The 22,279-nt window shown below is 41.7% G+C and overlaps 1 protein-coding gene across 1 annotated transcript; it reads left to right on the top strand.

Annotated features, from left to right (window-relative positions):
- Nucleotides 1-15,016: 15,016 nt before the first annotated feature.
- Nucleotides 15,017-17,377, top strand: LOC124787799 (cuticle protein 21-like). The gene is made up of 2 exons (XM_047254722.1): nucleotides 15,017-15,123; nucleotides 17,068-17,377. Exons 1-2 carry the CDS (start codon nucleotides 15,112-15,114, stop codon nucleotides 17,299-17,301), a joined length of 246 nt encoding a protein of 81 aa, XP_047110678.1. The 5' UTR covers nucleotides 15,017-15,111; the 3' UTR covers nucleotides 17,302-17,377.
- Nucleotides 17,378-22,279: the final 4,902 nt, after the last annotated feature.

Here is a 22,279-nt window from a genome sequence, read left to right as displayed (position 1 = left end):
GCGTAGTCACCTACCTTACTGCTTAACATATTAAGAAGATGCTCTCGCCATATGTGGGGAAGTGTGCTCATCACATTGCAACTCAGAGGATTACTTAGAATGCGTTAGACTTCCACAGATCACAGACTCTGACATCATGATCAATTTCGACGTGGTCTCCTTGTTCACACATGTACTACTGAATGATTCACTTGAGTTGATTGGTGAAAAGTTGGACGGTGCTCTCCTGGACTTATTCAGGCACATACTGCCCTCGACGTTATAGCATACTCGATAAATTGTTAGTGATGTCACATAATATAAAATTTACCAATGAGATCGTTACACACTAGGAATCAGCAATTAATTGATATCAATAATTAAATGAAATCAAAGACAAATAGTTATAAGGTGAAGGGGTTGATGTATGGATGGATCATACTGCTCAGATAATTAAAGCATGAATATAAATGTATTTATTTCAATATTGTTTTCACAAACCAAAACAAAACAACAAATCTCTGGGCCGATTTGATTGGGCATGGACACTACTCGTTTATTAAAGGGAGGATCATTGATCGTGTAGTGCTGTCGGCGGCAGGCGCCGAGTGGGTACGGCGCGTTGCCTCGGAGCTGTGCCCTCACCAGCAATCGCAGCTTTGTGACGGGGCCCAGATACGATCTCTGGGTTGTCTGCCCGTTGTCTGTTGCGTGGCCGAAACTGTGATATCGCGGTGTCGGAAGGCGGATGTTGGCGACGGATGGAAGAGATCTCATGCATTCCCGTTCCCGCGCAGTCTCACCGACTAACTCTTCTCTCCTCACCCATTTCCCAGCTCAAGTCTTCCTCGAAATTTTCTGCTCTGACGGCGTTGTCATTGGCGGACTCAATTTGCAATGCAGCCCAATGGCAGATCGACGTTTCAGGACCACGCCACTCCTCCCATTGCAGGGAGGAAATACTTTACCTTGCGTGGGCTGGTGTGTGGCTCGGAAACTGGCACCTTTATCAAGATTACACGTTCTTACGATGTTTTTCCGCATTATGAAGCTGTTGTGAGAGCAACTACACAACACTTCTTTGTAACTGCTACCTCTACTTGAGGCACGGACAGACTCATGTTTGGGCTTCGTCTCAGAGTCTGCTGGCGTCCATGATTTATAAAGAACGTCCTTATGTTGAGAAAAACTCGTTCTTAAGAAGGCTGACTGCTTGCACACGCCTCCTGCACGACTTCTCCAGCTTTGTGTGCGCTCCTCCCTGTGCCCATGCAGTGCTGGAATTGTCGGCACCTTCCTGCTTTCTAAGCCAGGTAATATGACTTCTGCCAGGCCAGAAGAACTCAGATGCTTTCACGTGTATATTCTTGACGTTCCGTCCTAACGGTTGCAGGGTTCCATCAGTTCTCGGTGCCCTTATCGTTGTCATCCAGGCCCTTCGCAACCTGTACCTTCTTAAGGGAGCCGAGGGAGTCAGACCGGCTCTCCACTGGCTAGGAGAACGGCTGCAGTGTCCTCTTCTCGTGTGCTCGTCGCAGGGGATCCGGCTCCCTCCTCCTCCTCGGTCACTATGCTGCGAGGCAGAGATATCACAATGTACTTCCTATACGGGGTAATTCTATGAGCAAACGGAAGGGGTAGTAATGGGCAGCACTCTCTCATCGGCGGTGCTCAACCTCTTTATGGTGAGATTTGAAAAGGCGGCACTTACATCAACCCCTGGTCAACCGAAATCCTTTTTAGGTATATGGTTGACACGTATGTTATATGGCCCCACGAGAGGGAAAAGCTCGATGTTTTCTTGGACCACCTAAGATCACGCCACCCTAACAGTAAATTCACTACGGAACTGGAGAACGATGCACTATTCCCATTCCCAGATGTACTAGTCAAGAGGAAGGCGGATGGTACCTTAAGTCACCGTGTGTACCGCAAACCCATCCCCGCTGACTTATATCTGCAAGCCAGCAGTTGGCACCATCCACAGCAGAAAAATGATGTACTCAGAACTGTGGTTCTTCAATTACGAATGTCAGATCCTAATAAGTTGGCGACTGAGACAGAACACCTACAATATGTGCTCTATAAAAATGAATATTCTTCACGAACAGGACGCCTGAAGCGGCGCTTACCGTAGACGGAGCGGCTGGCGCAACATGGGCATAAATACCGGGCTCGTTTCGCCCTGGTATTAGTACAAGACACAGGCAGCACCCGAAGAAGACTGCGATGCATGCAATTGAAATATCGTGCAAGAAAGACTCGAATAACCGGCAGAAACTTGATTATTCAACATCGCCCTGAAAGCCTGAAGATGTAAATATATTCTGCTACGCAACAGTAGTGTAGTAAGGTTGTGTAAGCCCGCCTGGTTAGCCGTTCGGTCGAACCCACTGATTTTCGGGCGGGAAGGCCTGCCGGTCCCTGGTACCAACCAGCTCGACGGATTAGTGTCGAGCTCCGGTGTGTTAGCCTCTCTGTGGATGGTTTTAAGGCGGTTTTCCATCTGCCTCGGCGAATGCGAGCTGGTTCCCGTTATTCCACCTCAGTTACACTACGTCGGCGATTGCTGTGCAAACACTTTCTCCACATGCGTGTACACCACAATTACCACGCAGACATTGGAGTTACACTCGTCTGATGTGAGACGTTCCCGATGAGCGGTCCTCTGGGAGCCGAACCGCACAATAACCCTGGCTTCGGTGTGTGGTGACCGTGGGGTGAGGGGACTGCTGTAGCCTGATGTAGGGGTGTGTACCACTCCGGGCTACGGCTGGTCGAAGCCTCTCCTACGTTTCTACGTCCCAAGTTGCATAGAATACAATACAATACAAGGTAATGTATATGGAAATAGAGATAAAAAATTATACTCGATTTCTAAGAGTGTATCTGTAATAGAAGCGAGGAGGAGGGTCTTCAAATTGCCAAAGTAATATTGCACGTGTCGTGTCGCCTCAACTCATTAAGGATAGAGTTACAGCCACGTGTATGGTTAAACGGGCTGAATATGATAGTATAATGTATCATAATGTTGTATGTGTTGTATGTATATTGTGATAGAGCGGGAAAAAATGGGAATTCAGGAGGAAGCGAGAAGGTGCAGTGTTTGGTGGAACAAGAGACGCTTGCATAACAATGCTATAAGCGACAATGGTCTGTCGCAGGCAGTAGGAGCGGGCCGCTATCACATACACTCCTGGAAATGGAAAAAAGAACACATTGACACCGGTGTGTCTCATTGGTCAACGACCGTTCGCAATTTCCTGGATAGGAAATTTCCCAGTCGTTGGATCGAACGCGAAAGACCCATCGCCTGGCAGCCACGTTCACCCGGCATTACGCCGTTTGATTTCTTCATGTGACGATTCGTGAAGGACCGCGTGTATGCGATCAAGGAGTACGATATTCTTACGTTGCAATATCGTATCACTAACGCGATTGCAACAATAACAGAGGATATATTACAAAGAACTTGGCAAAAAATTGAATATAGACTCGATATTCTTACTGCTACAAATGGTTCACAAGTAGAGGTGTATTGGTGATAAATAAATAAATTCTTTGAGATGCTCTACAATGTGGTGCATTTTTCATTGTCGTACATACTGTGGGATTTTTCCTGCGTCTTTGAAATCAGGGAGGTCTGAGTGGCACATCCCGTAGTATAGTAAGGTAATGTATATAGAAAAAGAGGGTGAAATTTCACATGTAGTAAATGTAGGCGATTTAGGCATATGGCACAGAACTGTTCTGAGTCTCTGTGAGGGATGATACGCCAGAAAGAATAGCGTGTCGTTATTGTTTATGTGTTGGAGTTAAAGTTCTTCTATTTTTATTTGTTGTTGTTGTAAAACACAGTAGTAAACTATGTACAATGCCAGACACACATTCTGTTGCTACACGCGGGATTGTTCCCAATTTGATGCAACATGTACAAATATTGTCAGAGTTAAATTTCAAACAACAGCAGGAGAAGCATGAGTTACATGGTCAGGAAAAAGTTGGAAAAGCCCTGGTTCAGCAGTCAGAACCTGGTTCTAGACAAGTCAACACAATAGTGTGTGTAACCTCCCGTTCCTCTTTCGATCCTTCAGCAGCTACGTTAACAACATATATCTTTCCTAGCAAGTCAACATATGTCGTAACTACATTCACTGACAATGTTGGAGTTACCGGCGCAATGAGCTGTTGGTCCGACGAGATTACTCTCTCTGTGGCTAATTTACGACTGATAGTCGAAGAAAGAACATGGGTATTGCACCACAAAGTTCTCTGTAAGACCGAGACAATTCAGGAGACAGCTGATGGGTCATAACAACGTTATCAAAAACAGAACAGCACCTCTGTCTTTCCGGAAAAAATCGAATTTCTTAACACAGAAAAGTAATGAGCCAGTGAAAATATTCTCCTATTGGAGCACAAAAAAGGCGAATGTACTTCTGTAATAAGAGACTCTGACTGAACAGTGGGGTACCAGGAGTCTCATTCTACCTTCTTCAGCACCTTAAAAAATTGCCTCAAAAATTTTGGCATGCGAACATATTCGTCATCTTTTTAAAATGTAATTCTTCTCTCATACCAAAAACTTCCCCTAACTGTAACCCGCTCGCATCCACTAATCCATCACTGTAAATCGCTCATATCCATCCGCTCACACTTGCCCATTCTCACTCACTCAGCCATTCTCATTGTCATTGTCTCTTTGAGTCATTTGTTTCTGTCTCACAAGCACAGTTTCCTTCAGTCTGCCATACTACCACTGTCTCCTTTCCCTGTCACTGTCTCCCTCTTGCTCTCTCTCTTTGCTACCACCTCATTCATTTCTTCCACTGCTGCTGTCTCTTCTCACTGTTACCATCTGTCTCTTTTTAGCTGTCATTCTCATGGACTCTCACCCATTTCCACTACCTTCCTCTCCCACTGCAACTGTCTGCTGAATTCGTTTCCTAGACAGTTCTGTCACTGTCAACCATGTTCCACAGCCACTGTGTCCCTCTTTTTCTGTCATGCTGCCATTGTCTTCTTCTCTCTTTCTTTATTGCAACCACTGTTAACTATCTTCTAGTATTTATTACTGTTCCGTCTCTTTCCCACAGCCACTGTTTTCTCCTCTCTCAGAATAAAAATGGGCGTAAATGTTCGCATACCAAAATTGTTAGTAAATTTTTTGAAGGTGCTGAGGAACGTAGACTGAATTAGCTGGTACTGTTTTTTGTGCTCTGATAGGATCAGTTATCCGCTGATCCCCTGCGCAATTGATGACACCCGCCGGTAGTGAGACAGGGACAGCCAGCCCTAAGTCACACCCACGCCGCTTAGCTTACAGACTCGTCAACAGTAGGCTGGTGAGCGGGGAAGAAGCACGAGAGAAAACCGGCGGTTACCCAGCGCCAGAACACTCCAGTCTGCAGTGTACTGGAGAAGTAATGATTTTAATGCGCTACTGTTAAATGGCATGGAGAGCTGCATCAAAACAGTCTCAGGACTGAAGACCACAACAACAACAACAACAACACTGTTAAATGATTCACCACACTGTTCGAAATGTTGCATGATAGATTAGCATGGAGAGCTGCATTAAACCAGTCTCAGGACTGAAGACCACAACAACAACAACAACTTGTAAGTGATTCACCACACTGTTCTAAACGATGGAGATCGTTTTTGGCCTGCCAAGGTACCGTACAGGACAACCTGCACCACTCGCCTTTATACTGAATCGAACTCGTGAACGTATTCTGAAATCAAAAATACTTACTTGTCAGATGAAGAAACCACTTTCCCCATGGCAGCCAGATTTCGTTCCGAAGCAACCGTCACATAAAATGACACTCGTGCTTGCGTCCAAGATGCACTGAGGAGAATAGAAAATGTTATACCATTAAGCACCAGTCCGATATTTATCAAATTTGAAATGTTAATCAAATAACTAGTATTAAACGATTACACTTTCATTCAGTTCGGAACGGACGTCCGTCTTATATATCCGTATGAAGTGTGATCCCAACGGACACAATACACGTTTTATTCGCTGTGCTACGAAATCAAATATCCTCAGAATGTCATCTTAAGGGATTTATCGTCATGCCTGATATTCATGCTGTATCATTTTGTTATGATTGCTGCCTGGAGGCTGGTATGATAGTATATCTGCGTTATCCTGCTAGAATATGCCATTTGATCCAATGCTCAGGAAGAGTATTACAACAGGGTTGCTCTTCTTGCCACACACTGACTATTATTCAGATTCTATTGAACATAAACATAAACCAAAACAATCCGGTTGTCATTTCCTATAACTCTCCATATACATTGTTGTTGGAATTGGAGAGGTATGGGTATGGAGAACAGCCGGTACCTGTAACCTTACACCTTACACCAGGTGCACCAGAACATACTTGCGTCGATCTGACCGCCACAGACAGATGGGGAGCACAACACCAAACACACAGAATGCCATTCAGTTCCCAGTTGACTCTGCCTCCACGTGATCTAAGTGTCAGTGATAAACAGTGCATGGACGATTGATGTCTCAGCCTCCAACTTGTTATCTATTCCCAGCGATTCATGGTGACAGTCTTCCAGTAACCGCTGCTATTCCAACAATTTTGTGATGATATCTCTCTGGAAGGACCCGTGATTATTTTTATTGTTACCCTATTGTCCCCAACACACTCATTCATCATCTTTAAGGTAGTTATTCACTATAAATAAATGGAGAAAAATTAATTTTAAAAGTTACAACAGATTATTGTTTTACATTGGACTATATTTTTTCCATTTGGGCCACAAATGTGAGTTGTTAAATTTCAGGTATTTTACAAGCGCTTGCAGCAGGAACACGTCTACTCTTCACAAGAGTCTAGTTACGAATTTTAAATATCTAGACGTATTTACTATGGGCTAGATACGGCTCGGCCCTATATCTTTCTGCTAACAATTATACCCATCATCACCCCAGCAGTTGCTGGACAGGGCACCCTCTTGCCCTGGAAATGAGAAATCATTTCCAAAGGCGGAAGAACCAGCTGATGGCCAACGGCATAGGATGTAGAAGGTAACGGCAAACCACTACATCAAAGAACTACGATTATCCGAAGCATCAGCAGTAAACCATGTCAGTATCTTCTGTAAAATTTTCCGAGGATTAAATAGTCCCCCATTCCAGCTCCGGGTGGGGACTGCAAAAGATATAGACAACGTGAAGGATAAGAATCCCAATTTTAACAAAAGATATAGACAACGTGAAGGAAAAGAATCCCAATATTAACCAAACGGCATAGGATGTGGAAGGCAACGGCAAACCACCACATCAAAGAACTACGATTATCCGAAGCATCAGCAGTAAACCATGTCAGTATCTTCTGTAAAATTTTCCGAGGATTAAATAATCCCCCATTCCAACTCCGGGTGGGGACTGCAAAAGATATAGATAACACGAAGGAAAAGAATCCCAATTTTAACATAGCTACTTGTAATGTGAGAATACTGCTTCAGTGTAGCAATCTAGAAATTGTAAAACTTGAAATGGAACGACTGGAAATCGATATCGTAGGCATATCGGAGATGAGATGGCCCCAACCAGGTGCTTTCTGGTCTGCAGAATACAGAGTCATTCACACCGGAACTGACCAAGATAGACCAAGAATGGGAGGAGTCGGAATAATTTTGAGGAAAAACTATGGCTCACGTGTCAAGGGATATGTGCAATATAGCTCTTGAGTAATACTAGTCAAACTTGAAACTCAACAAAAGGACATTGTGATAACACAAATATACATGCCAACATCCAAAGAAGAAGATGCAGTTATTGACGAAATATACGAAGAAATAAACAATGTGATGAGAAATGTTAAGGGAGATGAAAACCTGATTGCCATGGGGGACTGGAACACGATTGTGGATGAAGAACCAAAGGAAGGAATTGTTGGCAAATATGGGCTTGGAAGAAGAAATGAAAGAGGAGATCGACTAATCGAGTACTGCTCGAGGCACCAATTAGTTGTTGTAAACACACATTTCCGACATCACAAACGAAGAAGATACACATGGAAGGCCTCTGAAAGATTGATTACATTCTAGTGAAAGCACGTTTTAGGAACCAGATGTAAGATTGCACGAGCTATCCATCTGCAGACATAGGCAGTGATCATAACCTGGTCCTGATGAAAAGTTCACTGAGATTAAAACGTTTGAAGAAGAAGCCAGTAAAACTTAAATGGGAACTAGAAAAACTGAAAACTGATGGACTGGAAAAGCGCTACGCTCATGAAACAGACAAACTAGCTAAAATTTACAACATGGTGGAGTAAATGAAGACTGGGATCAAATAAAATCTGGTATATACAAAGCAGCAGAAAAGATAGAAGAACTGAACCCAAAAACAAGAGGAAATGGATTACAGCAGATATTATTGAGCTTATAGAAATCAGGAGATTATACAAAAATGCAACTGATGAACAAGAAAAAGGTGAATACAGAAGACTAAGGAATTTAGTTAATAGAGAAGATAGGAAAGAAAAAGAAAATTTTCTAGACTAAATGTGCAGGGAATTGGAAGAAAATATGCAACACGGAAGAACTGATTTAGCCTACAGAACAGCAAATCAGTTTAAAAAAAAAACTAAAACAGCACTCTCAGGCACAATAGAAAATAAAGAGGAGAAAATGATGTTTCGTGAAGACATGGTGAAAAGATGGAAAGAATACATAGAGGAGTTGTATGCCGGAACACCTCTTTCGGAGGAAGTAATAGGAAGAGAAGAGCAAGTAGACGAAGATGACAAGGGAGATGACATTCTGCAAAAAGAATTTGACAGAGCTCTAAAAAAACTACGGGACAACAAAACAACGGGTATTGATGACATCCCTGCAGAACTAATAAAGAACGCTGGTGAAAGCATGAAAATTATGCTGCTTAAACTTATTAGGTCCATCTATAACACAGGAGAGATACCGACAGACTTCCAGAAATGTACCATTGTTCCTATACTAAAGAAGGCAGCAGCTACAAAATGTGAACAGTACCGAACTCTAAGCCTAATATCATATGCATCAAAAATTCTCATAAAAATAGGTCTGAAGAGAACTGAAGAGAAGGTGGAGGATATGCTGAGTGAAGATCAGTTTGGTTTCAGAAGGGGATTAGGAACGAGAGAGGCGATTCTGGCGCTGAGACTCATAATCGAAAAACAATTACAGAAAAATAAACTAACTTACATTGACTTTGTAGACTTGGAAAAGGCATTTGATAACGTTATCTGTCAAGAGATGTTCAGAGTGCTGAGGAAATGTGGAATAAAGTACAACGATATCCGTGTGATACTCAGTTTCTATAAGAATGAGGTGGCAGTGATTAGGAACTGTCAACAGGAACAAGAAGCAAATATCAGAAAAGGGGTAAGACAAGGATGTGCTCTCTCTCCTCTTATAATCAATGCTTACATCAGGAAGCTATAGACCAAGTTTGAGAAACTACTGAGGTGGGGATCAAAATCAATGGGCAGGAGATATACATACTACGTTATGCAGATGATATTGCTATAGTCACAGAGACAAACGAAAATCTAGAGAAAGTCCACAGAACAATGGAAAAAATTTATGCAGTCAGTATGGAATGAGAATAAACAAGGAAAAGACTAAAGTGACGGAAGGCAGCACAAGAGCAAAATATGAACTTCTGAGAATGAGGATTGGAAGAGAGGAGCTGGAAGTGATAGAGGAATTTTCTTACATGGAAAGCAAAATCACATGGGATGGTAGAAGCCAGAAAGAAATTGCGTGCAAAATACAAAAGGCCAAAACTGCATTTAATCGGAGAAGGAACTTACTCACTAACAACAACATCAATCTGAAAATACGGAAACGTATCATCAAAGGTTTCATTTGGAGTGTGGCCCTCTACGGATGTGAAACTTGGACAATTGGAAGATAAGAGAGAAGACGGCTGGAGGCAGTGGAGATGTGGTGCAATAGAAGAATGATGAAGATCAGCTGGAGAGACAAAGCACAAATGAAGAGGTGCTTAGAAAGGTACAGGAAACCAGATCTCTGTGGAGGCACATCCAAACAAGAAGAGACAAACTTGTAGGGCACATCCTACGACACAACAACATCATTGGAACAATAGCAGAAGGAGCTGTTGACGGAAGGAATCGGCGGGGGCGACCAACGATGTCATACATGCAACACATCATGAATTACGTTAGATGTAACACATAAGTGGAAATGAAGAGGCGGCAGACAGAAGAGGGGAATGGCGCTCTGCTGCAAACCAACCTCAGGGTTGAACACTAAAAGAAAAGAAGAACAATTATACTTGGAGACTCATGTACTAAAACAACTTACGTTGCCTCAACGATACGCAAACAGCTACAGTATTATTTGATGTCATCAAAGCATTAAAGTGAAAATTCGTGTTCAAGCTCCACCTTTTTCGAAAATGCTGAAGACACCGGAGCTTAGTGGCTACTGATATATGTGACAGGGCAAACGAATATAGAAAGTTATCAGTCGGAGCACTTTGCAATAGCTCAAAATCTCCAATGGACACACTGGTAAAAATGAAAAATGGCGAAACTGTGAAGCTGTGATGGCTGTTCGTGGGCTGTGCTTTATCGGATAAGAGCACTGCCCGAAAAAACGAAGTTTCGAGTCTGACTACCACCCTGCCATAGAGCTTTTAATCTTCCAGAAAATCAAGAAGAACGTATGCTCCGCTGCAGAGTGAAAGATTTAGTCTGAACTAAAGAGCTAATTTCACAACGATTAGCTACACAAGACGGGCTGCATTGTGAAATGATAATCAGGCTGTTTCACATCCGGCCACGCCTTAAACTTAACGTGCCAAATCAGATTAACCATGGCCGACCCTGCGTAACCGTGGGACGAGGCGCGAGCGATAGATAAATAGATGAAAAGCCTGATTCAGTCAGTAAAAACAAGGTAGAACAACCACATATTGAAAAACATATAACTTATGGTTGCTATTTATTGAGACTGTTGCATAAATCGTGTGCCTGATAGGGAATTCAACAAGCGAAATAAATTTCAAGAGGAAAATGAATGCGTGAAGCGAACAGGTGCCACGTTTTTAGGCTCGTAGATGAGATAGCCCTGCTAGGTAAAAAACAGGATGTTCTACAGTTAATCTGCCAGTTCAGATACAGAAGATTCACAGCGTAGAACACTGGTTAATCAACTTACGGAGTAGTAAAACTGGTGAGAGCAAAGTGGAAGACGCTAATGGGGTGTGCTCGCGAGGTAAACAGTTAACATGAAACAACCCAACTTTCTTCGACAAAGAAGATCTGCTTGTGCAAAATACCACCTTAGCAATGAGAAATATAACCTTAGCAGATAGTACGTCAATAGCACAGTGTTGTGCAGATGCAAAACTCGGAGAGCCAGGAATTAATCAAGTGGGTAAATAATGTATGGAATGAGTAGTTAGTATGAAGGAAATTCAGGATAAGACAACTGATTAGAAAACTTACTATTAGAAATGAGAGATTATTGGATTGTTCTCAAAGACATGCAGGAATTTTTAACTTACTACTGCAAATGTAAGTAAAGAGAAAGCACTGCAGGGGTACATTAAGAAAGGAATAGCCAGGGACTGGGAAGTCGGACAGTACTCAAGTACTAAATCTGTGGTTAAGTCAACTGTGATAATCCGTATAAACAGCCACAGGATACAGAATATCGACAAGCTGCTAATAATACTGTGATGTAACAAAATAAAAGTGATGTTGTTATTCCATGGAAAACTTGGAATTTGAGATTTCGCTTACTGTTTTATCAATCACAATTGGCGTAAGAATCGTGGATTGACCATTTTCATAAAATATTGCATTATGAAATGTGAATAGTTTTTACTTGCAGTTTCGTGTGGCTTGAAGCAGTCACAGCTAGCGTGCTATTGATTAAGAAATTGCATTATCGTCTTTCTAATTACTTCATGATCGTAGGTACGGCCACACCCGGTTGTGAAGTTATTGTTATGACAAAACAATTTCCTAAGGGACCAGAAAGTTCTTAAGGGCGCAAAAACAGCTGTAACATCACACAAAAGGGAAATTCAGTATTAAAGCTGATGCAAGAAGACGATAAAACAGCTTTCTTTTTATCAATGTAACACGCACATTGGACTGCTGATCTTGGTGTCTGTAATTTTAGCAAAATGCGTAATTAAAATGAAAATACCACTGAGGAGATGATAGGAATGAGCACTGCTAAATGATTCAATATTTCCAGAACAAATATTTATTATAACTGAAACATATGTCGTACCTTATGCTTAGTACAACAATGACGACATATTTTATGTCCGTTTCATGTCCATTGAGCGCTCTTTTATATAGCCATTGTCCTCTTGAGTCGCTCGTGCGTCGTCACGATAAGTTATAACAGTTCTTCTTTTTACACTTCACTCAAACTTAGACGGAACACGTTTTTATTTATTTAGTAAAAAAAATTAGATCAGACCGCCACAAATCTGCGCCCGTCTTACTTAAGCAAAACAATACAAGTCTTTAACGCTCAAGGCTTCATTTGTTCTCCAGCGAACAAAACAGTGAAGGATCGCATATCTATCCGTATTTTTCTGTTTACATTGCCGCCCAAAGACGACGAATTACGTTATTTAGGAAATTCCACCGTCAGTTTGCGACGCCTTATTATATATTAATCATGCTTTATAAACAAGTATTTGCCTTCTGGCTGGAAGTATTAACTATTTGCTGTTTTAATGAAGCCAAAAATAGCGAATATCTCACTACCTCGCTAGATGTATAATTATAGTATGTAGTCATATGGTGCTCTGGTTTCGCAACAGGCGTCACATTTGTAGCCTTGGATGGGTTCTTACTAGAAAGCTGGTCATTACAACACAAAAACTTGGCCAAAGAGTTCTCGACTAATATTAGCTGACACAACAGAATTTGAATTAAATAAAATTCAGTCCTGTGGAAGATGGTGTTCAGCAATAAACACCCCTCCACTTCCCTCTAATGTGCGTACTTCATGGAACACAGAGAGGAAAATATCATCAGCAAAACGCGGGAAATCGAGCCGAATAATTTTTAATCTAGATTTCATCTCTGTCAGCGAAGTGATGCGATGACGTAAATTGTACAGTCTGTATTGTTGACGGATTGCGCTAACATCAACAATGGTCGTATTTGCAGCTGCTGCAATTTTCATGTTTCAGGTGAGGAAAAACTATATGCCATCCTTGTCACGCATCACGAGTCACGATTCCCTACTAACTTGTGAGATGAAAGACTGCCTTATGTTCTACGATCCTGTTAGAACGCCGATACAATCATTGGTATCTTCACCACTTGTTGCCCGTTAGAGATTGCATTTTCGAAACGTCTGTACACAAACTCTGTTCGATACAAAAGCCTGTGAGTACCTATACAATAGATATACTCACCGCTACATTGAAAATGAAGGCCCTGGCTCGTGACCAGAGTGATTGTCGGATGTCATTGAAAAGAATATCTTCCTATGGGCATCCTTGAAGACGTTGGTGTATTAATCCCAAATATGAACTGACGAGAAACTGATTCGTAGAATCTGCTTGTCGTATCAGAGACAGAGTGAGGGTGACAAGGGTGACAAACCGCTATACTCAATTGTTATGTGTAGTGACTTTCTACACTTCCGACGAGCTTAGGCTGTTGCTGTAAGATGTAACTTGTTGTAATATCCTCTCACATGTGTATAATTGCGATCCTTAAAAGTTGTCTACTATGCGGTCAACTACCATCATTTAATGGGTACAACGAAAAACAACCATAGTGAAATTTGCCACTTTAGCTTGTTTTTCGTTGTACTGATTGGCAGGAGTTGATGACCTGCGATTGTTTCACTATGCTGGAGGTTCGGTCCATGATTCAAGGTTCACGCAAATGTTACTTACGAGCTGCTGCAATATTTGTGCACACTATTCGATTATGTGTGTAGTCACTCCTGTTCTGCCAGGTATTCTGCGACACTGGTTTATACTACTTATGGTCTTTGAGTCTACCGGGGCTCAATCAATGACACTCCAAGAAGGCTGTGGAAACAGTATAGCCTGCAAGTTTGAAACACACAATGCTTTCCTTGTTCATTGTTGACGGTTCTGTTCTTTGGTCTGTTAAGAAAGAAGCCTGCCACGAAAATACTGAGAAGAAAATAATGATCTATAACTGCAGTCTGGGTTTGTGCCAGTGATGACCATAAGAGAATTCCGAACTGCATTTTCTCTACGGATGCGTGCCTTATAGCAGGTAATCTTGCAGTATCTTGCAGGCTTGGCGAAATACATTTAAAATGTATATTTCGTGTTTTAATCGAGCCACGACGATTGTGCTGTGGAGATTGCAGTTTTGATTCACTTGGGACAGACTCGTGTTTTCTATTTGGTATAAAGATTTGTAACCGAAATTAGTAGAAAAGTTCTCATCCATCCGGAATTTTCTTGCTTGCAAGAAGAATCTGAAACGATTGGTCTGGTTGACAGTGGCGTAAGATCCATGTTTTCTGAAAACACTGATTTTGATGTTCTATGCAAAGAATCCGTACCCTTTGCACCAATCATAACACCTTTTTTTTATTAGCAGTAATCTAGAAATTGTTCATAGGAAAAGGAGTAGAGTCCGTGGTGAGAAGTTCACTCACTAAACACTAGTGAATTATTTCAGATGTGAAAATATATCCATTGCATGTAGTATGATTGTAAGTAGAAAGTTGTCCTTCATGGGAAGTATAGATTAGGTCATGACATTACTTTTTGAGGGCACTACTCATGTTCCAAAGTGAGCATCGTTCTTCAGGGCCATCGTGTGTGGAACTGTTATGTCCACTTGTAAGTTTTAACGTTCTGACAGCATATACGCTTAAGGTCTAGGACACCCTGTATGTGACATCTCTCGTGGCCTCTGGCTTATAATGTGAATTACGGGAGTGACGATCTCTACGAGAAGTGTGCGGCCAGTAGGTGCACCGTCGGACTCGGCTGTCCAGGGTCCGCTGCAAGAAGCAAGGCCGGGCGGACAGTCGGCGGGCGTGGCTCTGCAGGTATATAAACCCGGACCCTCCTCTGGTCAGCACAGTCTGCACCGCCGACACAACACACGCAACATGTACAAGCTGGTGAGTCGCCGGGGAGAGTCGTCTCCAGCTGGCTTCATTCGCTTTACTTCAGTTCCATGCTACAGTTAGACGTATCGGAAGGCGTACATATCATTCGTAGCAAAACTTTCTTACCGAGTAGTGAAATCTTCGTTACCTATTTTGGTCACCGATTATAAAATATGTTACTTAAGTTCGCTATCTGCATCTTATTTATGTCGAAACAGCCCTTGCAAAGGTGTCAAATAGATAAATAAAAATGAAGAATTTCATCTTTAGCGGAGCTCTTGTTTTTCTATGCTTCAGGAACATAGTTTCTGAGCGATCGTGGGTCCCAAAGTCCGTTTCGTGTACAATCTAACTTTTACAAGTATGGGTAATAGCTGCCACGTTGTTTTATAACTTAACGCCTCTCCAAATGTTGCAAACTAGGTGCAACAGTTGACTCACGACGTTATCACACACAGACAAAACATAGACTGAAAATACATCTTGTTCACCCAGAAAAATTCTAACGTACAATCTTTAAATTTACTGATTGCAGAATGCATAAGAACACATCTTGAAGGAACCGCTAACTAGTCTCACTCTTCATTTTGCAATACTTCTAGGAAATGATAAGAAATGTCTAACAGTAAAGAGCATTGTTAAGTTGATATTGATTCACGTTTTTTCCTTCAAATTCACTGGATCTCTGAATTATTTGTGCATTATTATGTTTCAGTGCTAAAAGTTAACGCCTGCAATGAGAAAAGTGTACACATTGATACAAATCTCTCGGATCAATGAGACAACTGTTTCATTTGTGTTTGCTCATTAGGGTCCTACTTGTCTGTATCATTCCTATAGCAAAATGACTCCTTTGTGTATCACAGACGCGTTAAGCGCCGGCCGGAGTGGCCGAGCGGTTCTAGGCGCTTCAGTCTGGAACCGTGCGACCGCTACGGTCGCAGGTTCGAATCCTGCCTTTTGCATGGATGTGTGTGATGCCCTTGGGTTAGTTAGAATTAAATATTTTTAAGTTCTAGGGGACTGATGACCTCAGAAGTTAAGTCCCTTACTGCTCAGAGCCATTTGAACACTTTACGTGATTATATTCCTTGGAGCTAATTTTCGTCGACTCGCCATTATTCGAATAATAGGATCGGTGCCGTCTACAAATAACCATACACTTCCCACTACAACTCGATTTTTGTTATTTCCACGGGATTTTCTTTTTGATTTTATTCTTTTTGTCATGGTAGTTGTAAGACTGGAATGATGCTAGATGCAAATGTTGTTGTAGTTCTTTCTGAATCAGAGCATAGTATTAAGGTTGGTGGTGACTTTTCGAAATTGAGATTCGATGTAGTATGCTTATGTGATGGCGTCAATGTTATAGTTGTATACTGCAGTGCATAATCGTTACTTAAATAGTTGTTGATGATCTTGGTAAATGTGTTAGATACAGTGGATGAAACTTTATAAATACTTCATCCAAATAACAGCTGGATGATGTAACCTTCTGGAAGTTTCGAGAGGGCATTATTGTCCAGCATTGGTACCTGACTACAACGTACTGTGCTGCGAGACGCAAATAGGTTGCCGAATGTGAAGGTGCAAAATTTGTTTCACGGGCACGATAACTACACTTGGACAGATGCCACTGCCAAGAAGTTACAAATCAACGCACTCTCCACTGCAGAAATAAGATTCGGTCTTAGGATACGACATAAACTCATTAAAGTTTTCTGCCTGATTCTTGCATTGTCGCTCATATTCGCTCAAGACAAAACATTTGCCCATACAGGACAAGGATTGGAAAGGAAATCTGGCGTGTCCACATCAGGGGAACGATCACCTCTTACGCTTTACACTATTTAGGGAACAGAGGAAATCATAAATCTCACGCATACGAGAGGTGTCTGAATCCACGAGAACGGTGTTGGAACACAGCGACGTGAGACGCGTGCTGTGTGCTTACAGGTGATCCTGCCCCTGCTGTTCGCCGCCGTGTCGGCCGGCTACCTGGGAGGCGTGGCCGTGGCGCCAGCGGCCGTCGCCGCCCCCGTCGCCTACGCCGCCCCCGTGGCCTACGCCGCCGCCCCCGCCTTGGCCGTGGCCCCCGCTCTGCGCGCCGCCCCTCTGGCTGTCGCCGCCCACGCCATCGCCGCTCCTCTGCCCTACGCAGCTGCGGCTCCGATCCTCAAGATCCACTGATCGACAGGATAACTGCAGACGCAGAACCATTTGTAAATACGTAAATAATACGAAATACATAACCAAACAAATCTAATTTATTTTGTGTTCTTTTTTCACCATTTCTCCTAAATATCGTCCTTCTGGGACTCAGGAAAATATACACACTCTAGTCTAATTTTACAACAACAAGATCAGAGCCATCACTTTGAAAACTAATTAACTCTGAAGCTGATTCGCTGACTCAACCCATTTCTCACATTGTAGACGAATGAGTGATAATCATTCAAAAAGCCAGATTAATCCTCTAGCAATATTATTCACACTGGATGTTTACAAATCTGCCTCAGATTACATGACAATCATTACCAAAACTGTAGACTTGCTAAATCACTATCGCACGATGTATCATATACATTCCACAGCTATTACCTTATACTTCAGTGTGATTTGGTACAGCATATGGAGTTTGCAGTACGGAAATATTTAATCTGTTTAAGCCCCAGTATTATCTAGTACTATAGAAGTGCTGTATAGATGTTATTTTTAAATGATTGTCGCCACTCATAGCCCAACACAAGCGCGGTTCAGAGTGGAAACATACAGCACTCGTATTCGGGAGAAGGTCTTTGCTAATCACCTCTATCAATGCGATTTACCTTCCAGTGCTCTCACCTAAATCTCTAAAAAGCTGTTGCAAATAATAGGAATTCGACTATCACAATAATATCAGAAGCATTTTGCGTCGTAATAATCTAATTAGAGAGTTCGATTGCAGGTCTAGATGTCCTTTTCGTTTTTTCTAAATTTAACCAGTATCTGGATCCTTAATCCTTATACATCAATTACTAGAGGTCTTAGACAAAACTCGTATAATTATTTAACACCAACACAAAAACGAATATACTGTATTTTTCACTTTTACAAAGGTATTCTGCCTTTTCAAGTTCGCTCTGTTACCAACCACGCACTACGCCCCACCCTTCTTCACCGTCCATTGTCGCTTTTTATCCAGTTTCTTCAGTTATACTTCTTCCCCCACTCCCCCACTCCTCCACCCCAACCCCCTTCCCTCACAAGGAGATAAATCACGACACTTCTTCGTTTTCTGTCCCTGTTTCTTTTATTATAGGTAGTTCGCATGCGACAGGGCAAATCACACAGTCAAATCATCCAAGTGTACTGTCGAAACTACATGCTAACACTCCTGTTCTTAGATCCCCCTGCCATTGGTTCTGGTGATTACTACCAAGAATCAGACTTACCGGTATCCCTGTCATGTGCATTACATTTCTGTACGACACCTCGAAACCTGTAGCCGGCCACGGTGGCCGAGCGGTTCTAGGCGCTACAGTCTGGAACCGCGCACCGCTACGGTCGCAGGTTCGAATCCTGCCTCGGGCATGGATGTGTGTGATGTCCTTAGGTTAGTTAGGTTTAAGTAGTTCTAGGGGACTGATGACCTCAGATGTTAAGTGCCATAGTGCTAAGAGTCATTTTTTTAAAAACCTGTAGGGCTAGCATCCCTATTCACAGGCAATTAGCGCTCTCAGTTACGCTTATTCTACCCTATCGATGACTGTGGATGAACTAAGTACATCCATCTTACTCTCGTAACTCCGGAAACAGCTATGCTGCGAGAAGCATAATTTAGTGAGTCGCAAAATGTTTGCAGATAAAGGGAAGTGTGTTTGACCATCTACTATGAATGTTTTCTGGGAGACTTATTGTCTCTGATAGTCTATTCGAAATATAACAACTAGCTGCTCTTTCTGAATGTATATGAGGTACTGGCTGTGTTTTTTATGAATGATAGCATGGAGTGACCTGATCATCAGCTAGTGACCTTAATCCGTGTCTCTGGTTGGAAATAGGCAAAAGATGGGATGGTAATACGTCGAACTTCTGATCCAGATTATCCTTTTATCACATCCATTGATGCTGGTGTCGTCCCCATACGTTAATGGCCACAATATGGTTAATTAAAGTAGGAGGAATTTCCGCTTTCAAAACAAGTGAAGTAACTTCTTCATCCTAACGCAACGGAAACAATCAGCACCCTGTGGCTTTAAGGAGATGTACATAATGTTTTACTACACTTGTCATACTTTTCTTAATCTATTGCCTTATACATCTGAATAAGAAACCTGTATATACACTCCAGCTTTCTAGGCTAGCCCCTTCGCTAAAAACATTTTCACACACCAGATTACACTTACTATTCATCTTTTTATCTACCGCAACATGCAATTTAGAACTAGCATCACCACGTCATGAATTAGAAACTTGATTTGTCACTTCTTCCATAACTAGAACTACATCATGATTAACGTCGACAGATTTTTATTATATACTTCTTTATCTCCTTTCTCTACTATCATCTCCAGGCTAACAGTTTTATCTACATGGCCACATGCACTATTTGTCTCTTTCTACTACTACTACTGCTACTACTGCTAATTCGCAACTACCGTCATCGTATGATGAGTTACCCGCTTTACTGACTTCTTCTCGTTTTTGTTTTACCACCTCTAGGTCATTTTAAGGTAATTATTATTACCATAATCACTTTTCTCTTCTGATGCTTATCACTAAAACTAAGAATTTCGCACCATCTTCAGCTTACCAGTTAAAGTAGCTGCCTGTTTTCTCGGGAAACCCTCCTAATAAATCACTTGCTTCATTCCATATACAAGATGATCTTTACCTATTTGTTTGACGTGCTTTCTTCATACATGTTTACATTTACACTAATTCTTTTCCTTTGTCTCTTACTTCCCACTCTCCGTCCCCCCATCCCCCCCGCCCCCAAACACCAACCCTGCATCCTATGTCTGTGTGTCTTTCGATTTCAGGATTTAACTACCTGAATGATTTACGTGCTTAGGCTGCGGATGACTTGCCCTTAGGTGAACACATACTTGTTCCTTTTGAATATGTAACATCTCATTGGCTGAGTCTAGCACAATTCCATACTTCACCAGCATTCCGTTCCTTGTAATATGCAGAAATTAATGTCAGCGGCTACTAACGTGAAATGTATCAGTGGGATATCTTCAGTTGTGAACGTAAAGCAAATCTCCTCTTCAACAGCTCTATTTTTGGTTCCCATGACACCCACGAGCGGCTTATTACACACTGGGAAAGGTGAAGCCTCCGCTTACTTCTATTTCGTTCCCAAATTTCTTTCGATAACGAGCTTACTTAATTACCCGTGTAGAAAATAAATAATTGGTTCTCATATTACTCTTTTTCAACTGCCTTTGAGATAATTCTTTCCCGTTCTTCTTTCTCCATAAACATTTTGTCCTGTATTGACTGCCACCATTGGTGTTTAAGAAATGCGTTTTTAAAATCGTTATAAATTTGAAACATTCTTGGCACAGGCATCGTTTGAGCATTCTGTGCGATCTCTGTAACACAGCTATGTCTCTTATTGGATTTATAACCTCCTGACTAACACGATCCTGATCCTTGTTTTTCCTCGTCCTGTTATTCCCATCAGTACGGTTCGCTTTATGATAATTATTATGGTTAAAAGTGTTATTATTAATGTTATCATTATTATTAACATTGTGACTATGATATTGGTGATCATTCCATCCAAGTCTTTTTCTCATCTTGGAATAATTTGGATTAATCTACACATTGTAATCTTTCCCATCATCCCTTTATACAGTCTTCCTCCTTTACTGGATTTATTTCCATTCGCGTTATCTTCCATTCAGTTAGAGGTTCTGTTTTCGGGTTTATCTTTGTCTCTAATCAAATAATCTATCTGGACTAACAACTCAAACAGGAGCTGGACCTGCATCCACGCCTCGTAATACTCGTGAGACTCCAACAAAGTTTAAAGATTTTAACTTTGTCACGTTACCCTGTAGCTGGGTGAAATTACCGTATGTATGCAAGGAACCAAACTATGGCGTCTGCTTCACCCTGCGCAGTAACACCTTAGTGGACAGAATTACTTGTAGCCGTCGGTTTTTCAGAGATAATGCTGTTGTCTGAGAACGTTTCAGGAAATCCAAATTGTAGTGAAAATTTGAAGAGCGACGTCGTTTCCATCTAGTTATGTTAAATCACTTCATATTATAATATCACTAGTTACTTTCAAGCACGTAGTCATTCTCAAGTGCATCATTCCTGTTAAAAAAAAAATAAAAAATAAAAAACATAAATCACGATCATGTTCTATCACATGCAACTTACACACGGTCGAAACCAATCAGCAGTGCTTAATAAACTACTCATTTAAAATTACAGGCCACCTGGTAGAAATGAACCGTTCTTCAAATTTATCGACGCTGTGGCGCCTGCCAAGGAGTAGTCAATCCAAGCAGAACTTGATAAAGTACCAGCGTACTCGTTGAAACTTCTGCGACTTCCTATTAGTAGAGAGAATTTTAATGGTGGACACTTAACGAAATGTGATCATTGTGTGTTTCACGAACAGATTAATGAAGCAAATCACGTTAATTGTTGGGTAACAGTATGGGGATATGAAGTGCAAGGATCAAATAGTCACTGGCGCAGGTGAGGAAAGAGGCGCATGGTACATACGTTCGCCAATGAAAATGATTGTTCGTGGAAAAAAAAAGGCATCGAGAGTGTACAAAGAAGGGCAGTAGAAATGGTCCCAACTTTGCATTCAAGAAGTCGCTTTCGGGAATTTTGAATGATCTCGGCTAGTAGATAAACGAACAAAGACGTTCAACACGTTAAACCATTATAACATACACCACTAACTGGTTATCGGGGGAAGCCATACGAATACTATTCTCTATCTCTCACAACATACCCGTCCAAGGCGTTTGGTGCAACGTTGAAGCGTAATTTAATCTGGGAAGTGGGTCTTGTTGACGTCGAAATGTCTTACTGCTATTAATTTGTCTACTGACATTCATGAGTTAGTGATGAAATAACGACATTATTGTACCTTAGTCCCATCTCTAAGTCAAACGGAAAGTTCTGGCTCTCTTGTGACGATGAGATTCAA

Source organism: Schistocerca piceifrons, chromosome 3 (assembly GCF_021461385.2).
Source record: "Schistocerca piceifrons isolate TAMUIC-IGC-003096 chromosome 3, iqSchPice1.1, whole genome shotgun sequence".
Taxonomy (NCBI): Eukaryota; Metazoa; Arthropoda; class Insecta; order Orthoptera; family Acrididae; genus Schistocerca; species Schistocerca piceifrons.
Note: the sequence above shows the minus strand (reverse complement) of the source record. Positions and strands in the feature narration are given on the sequence as shown.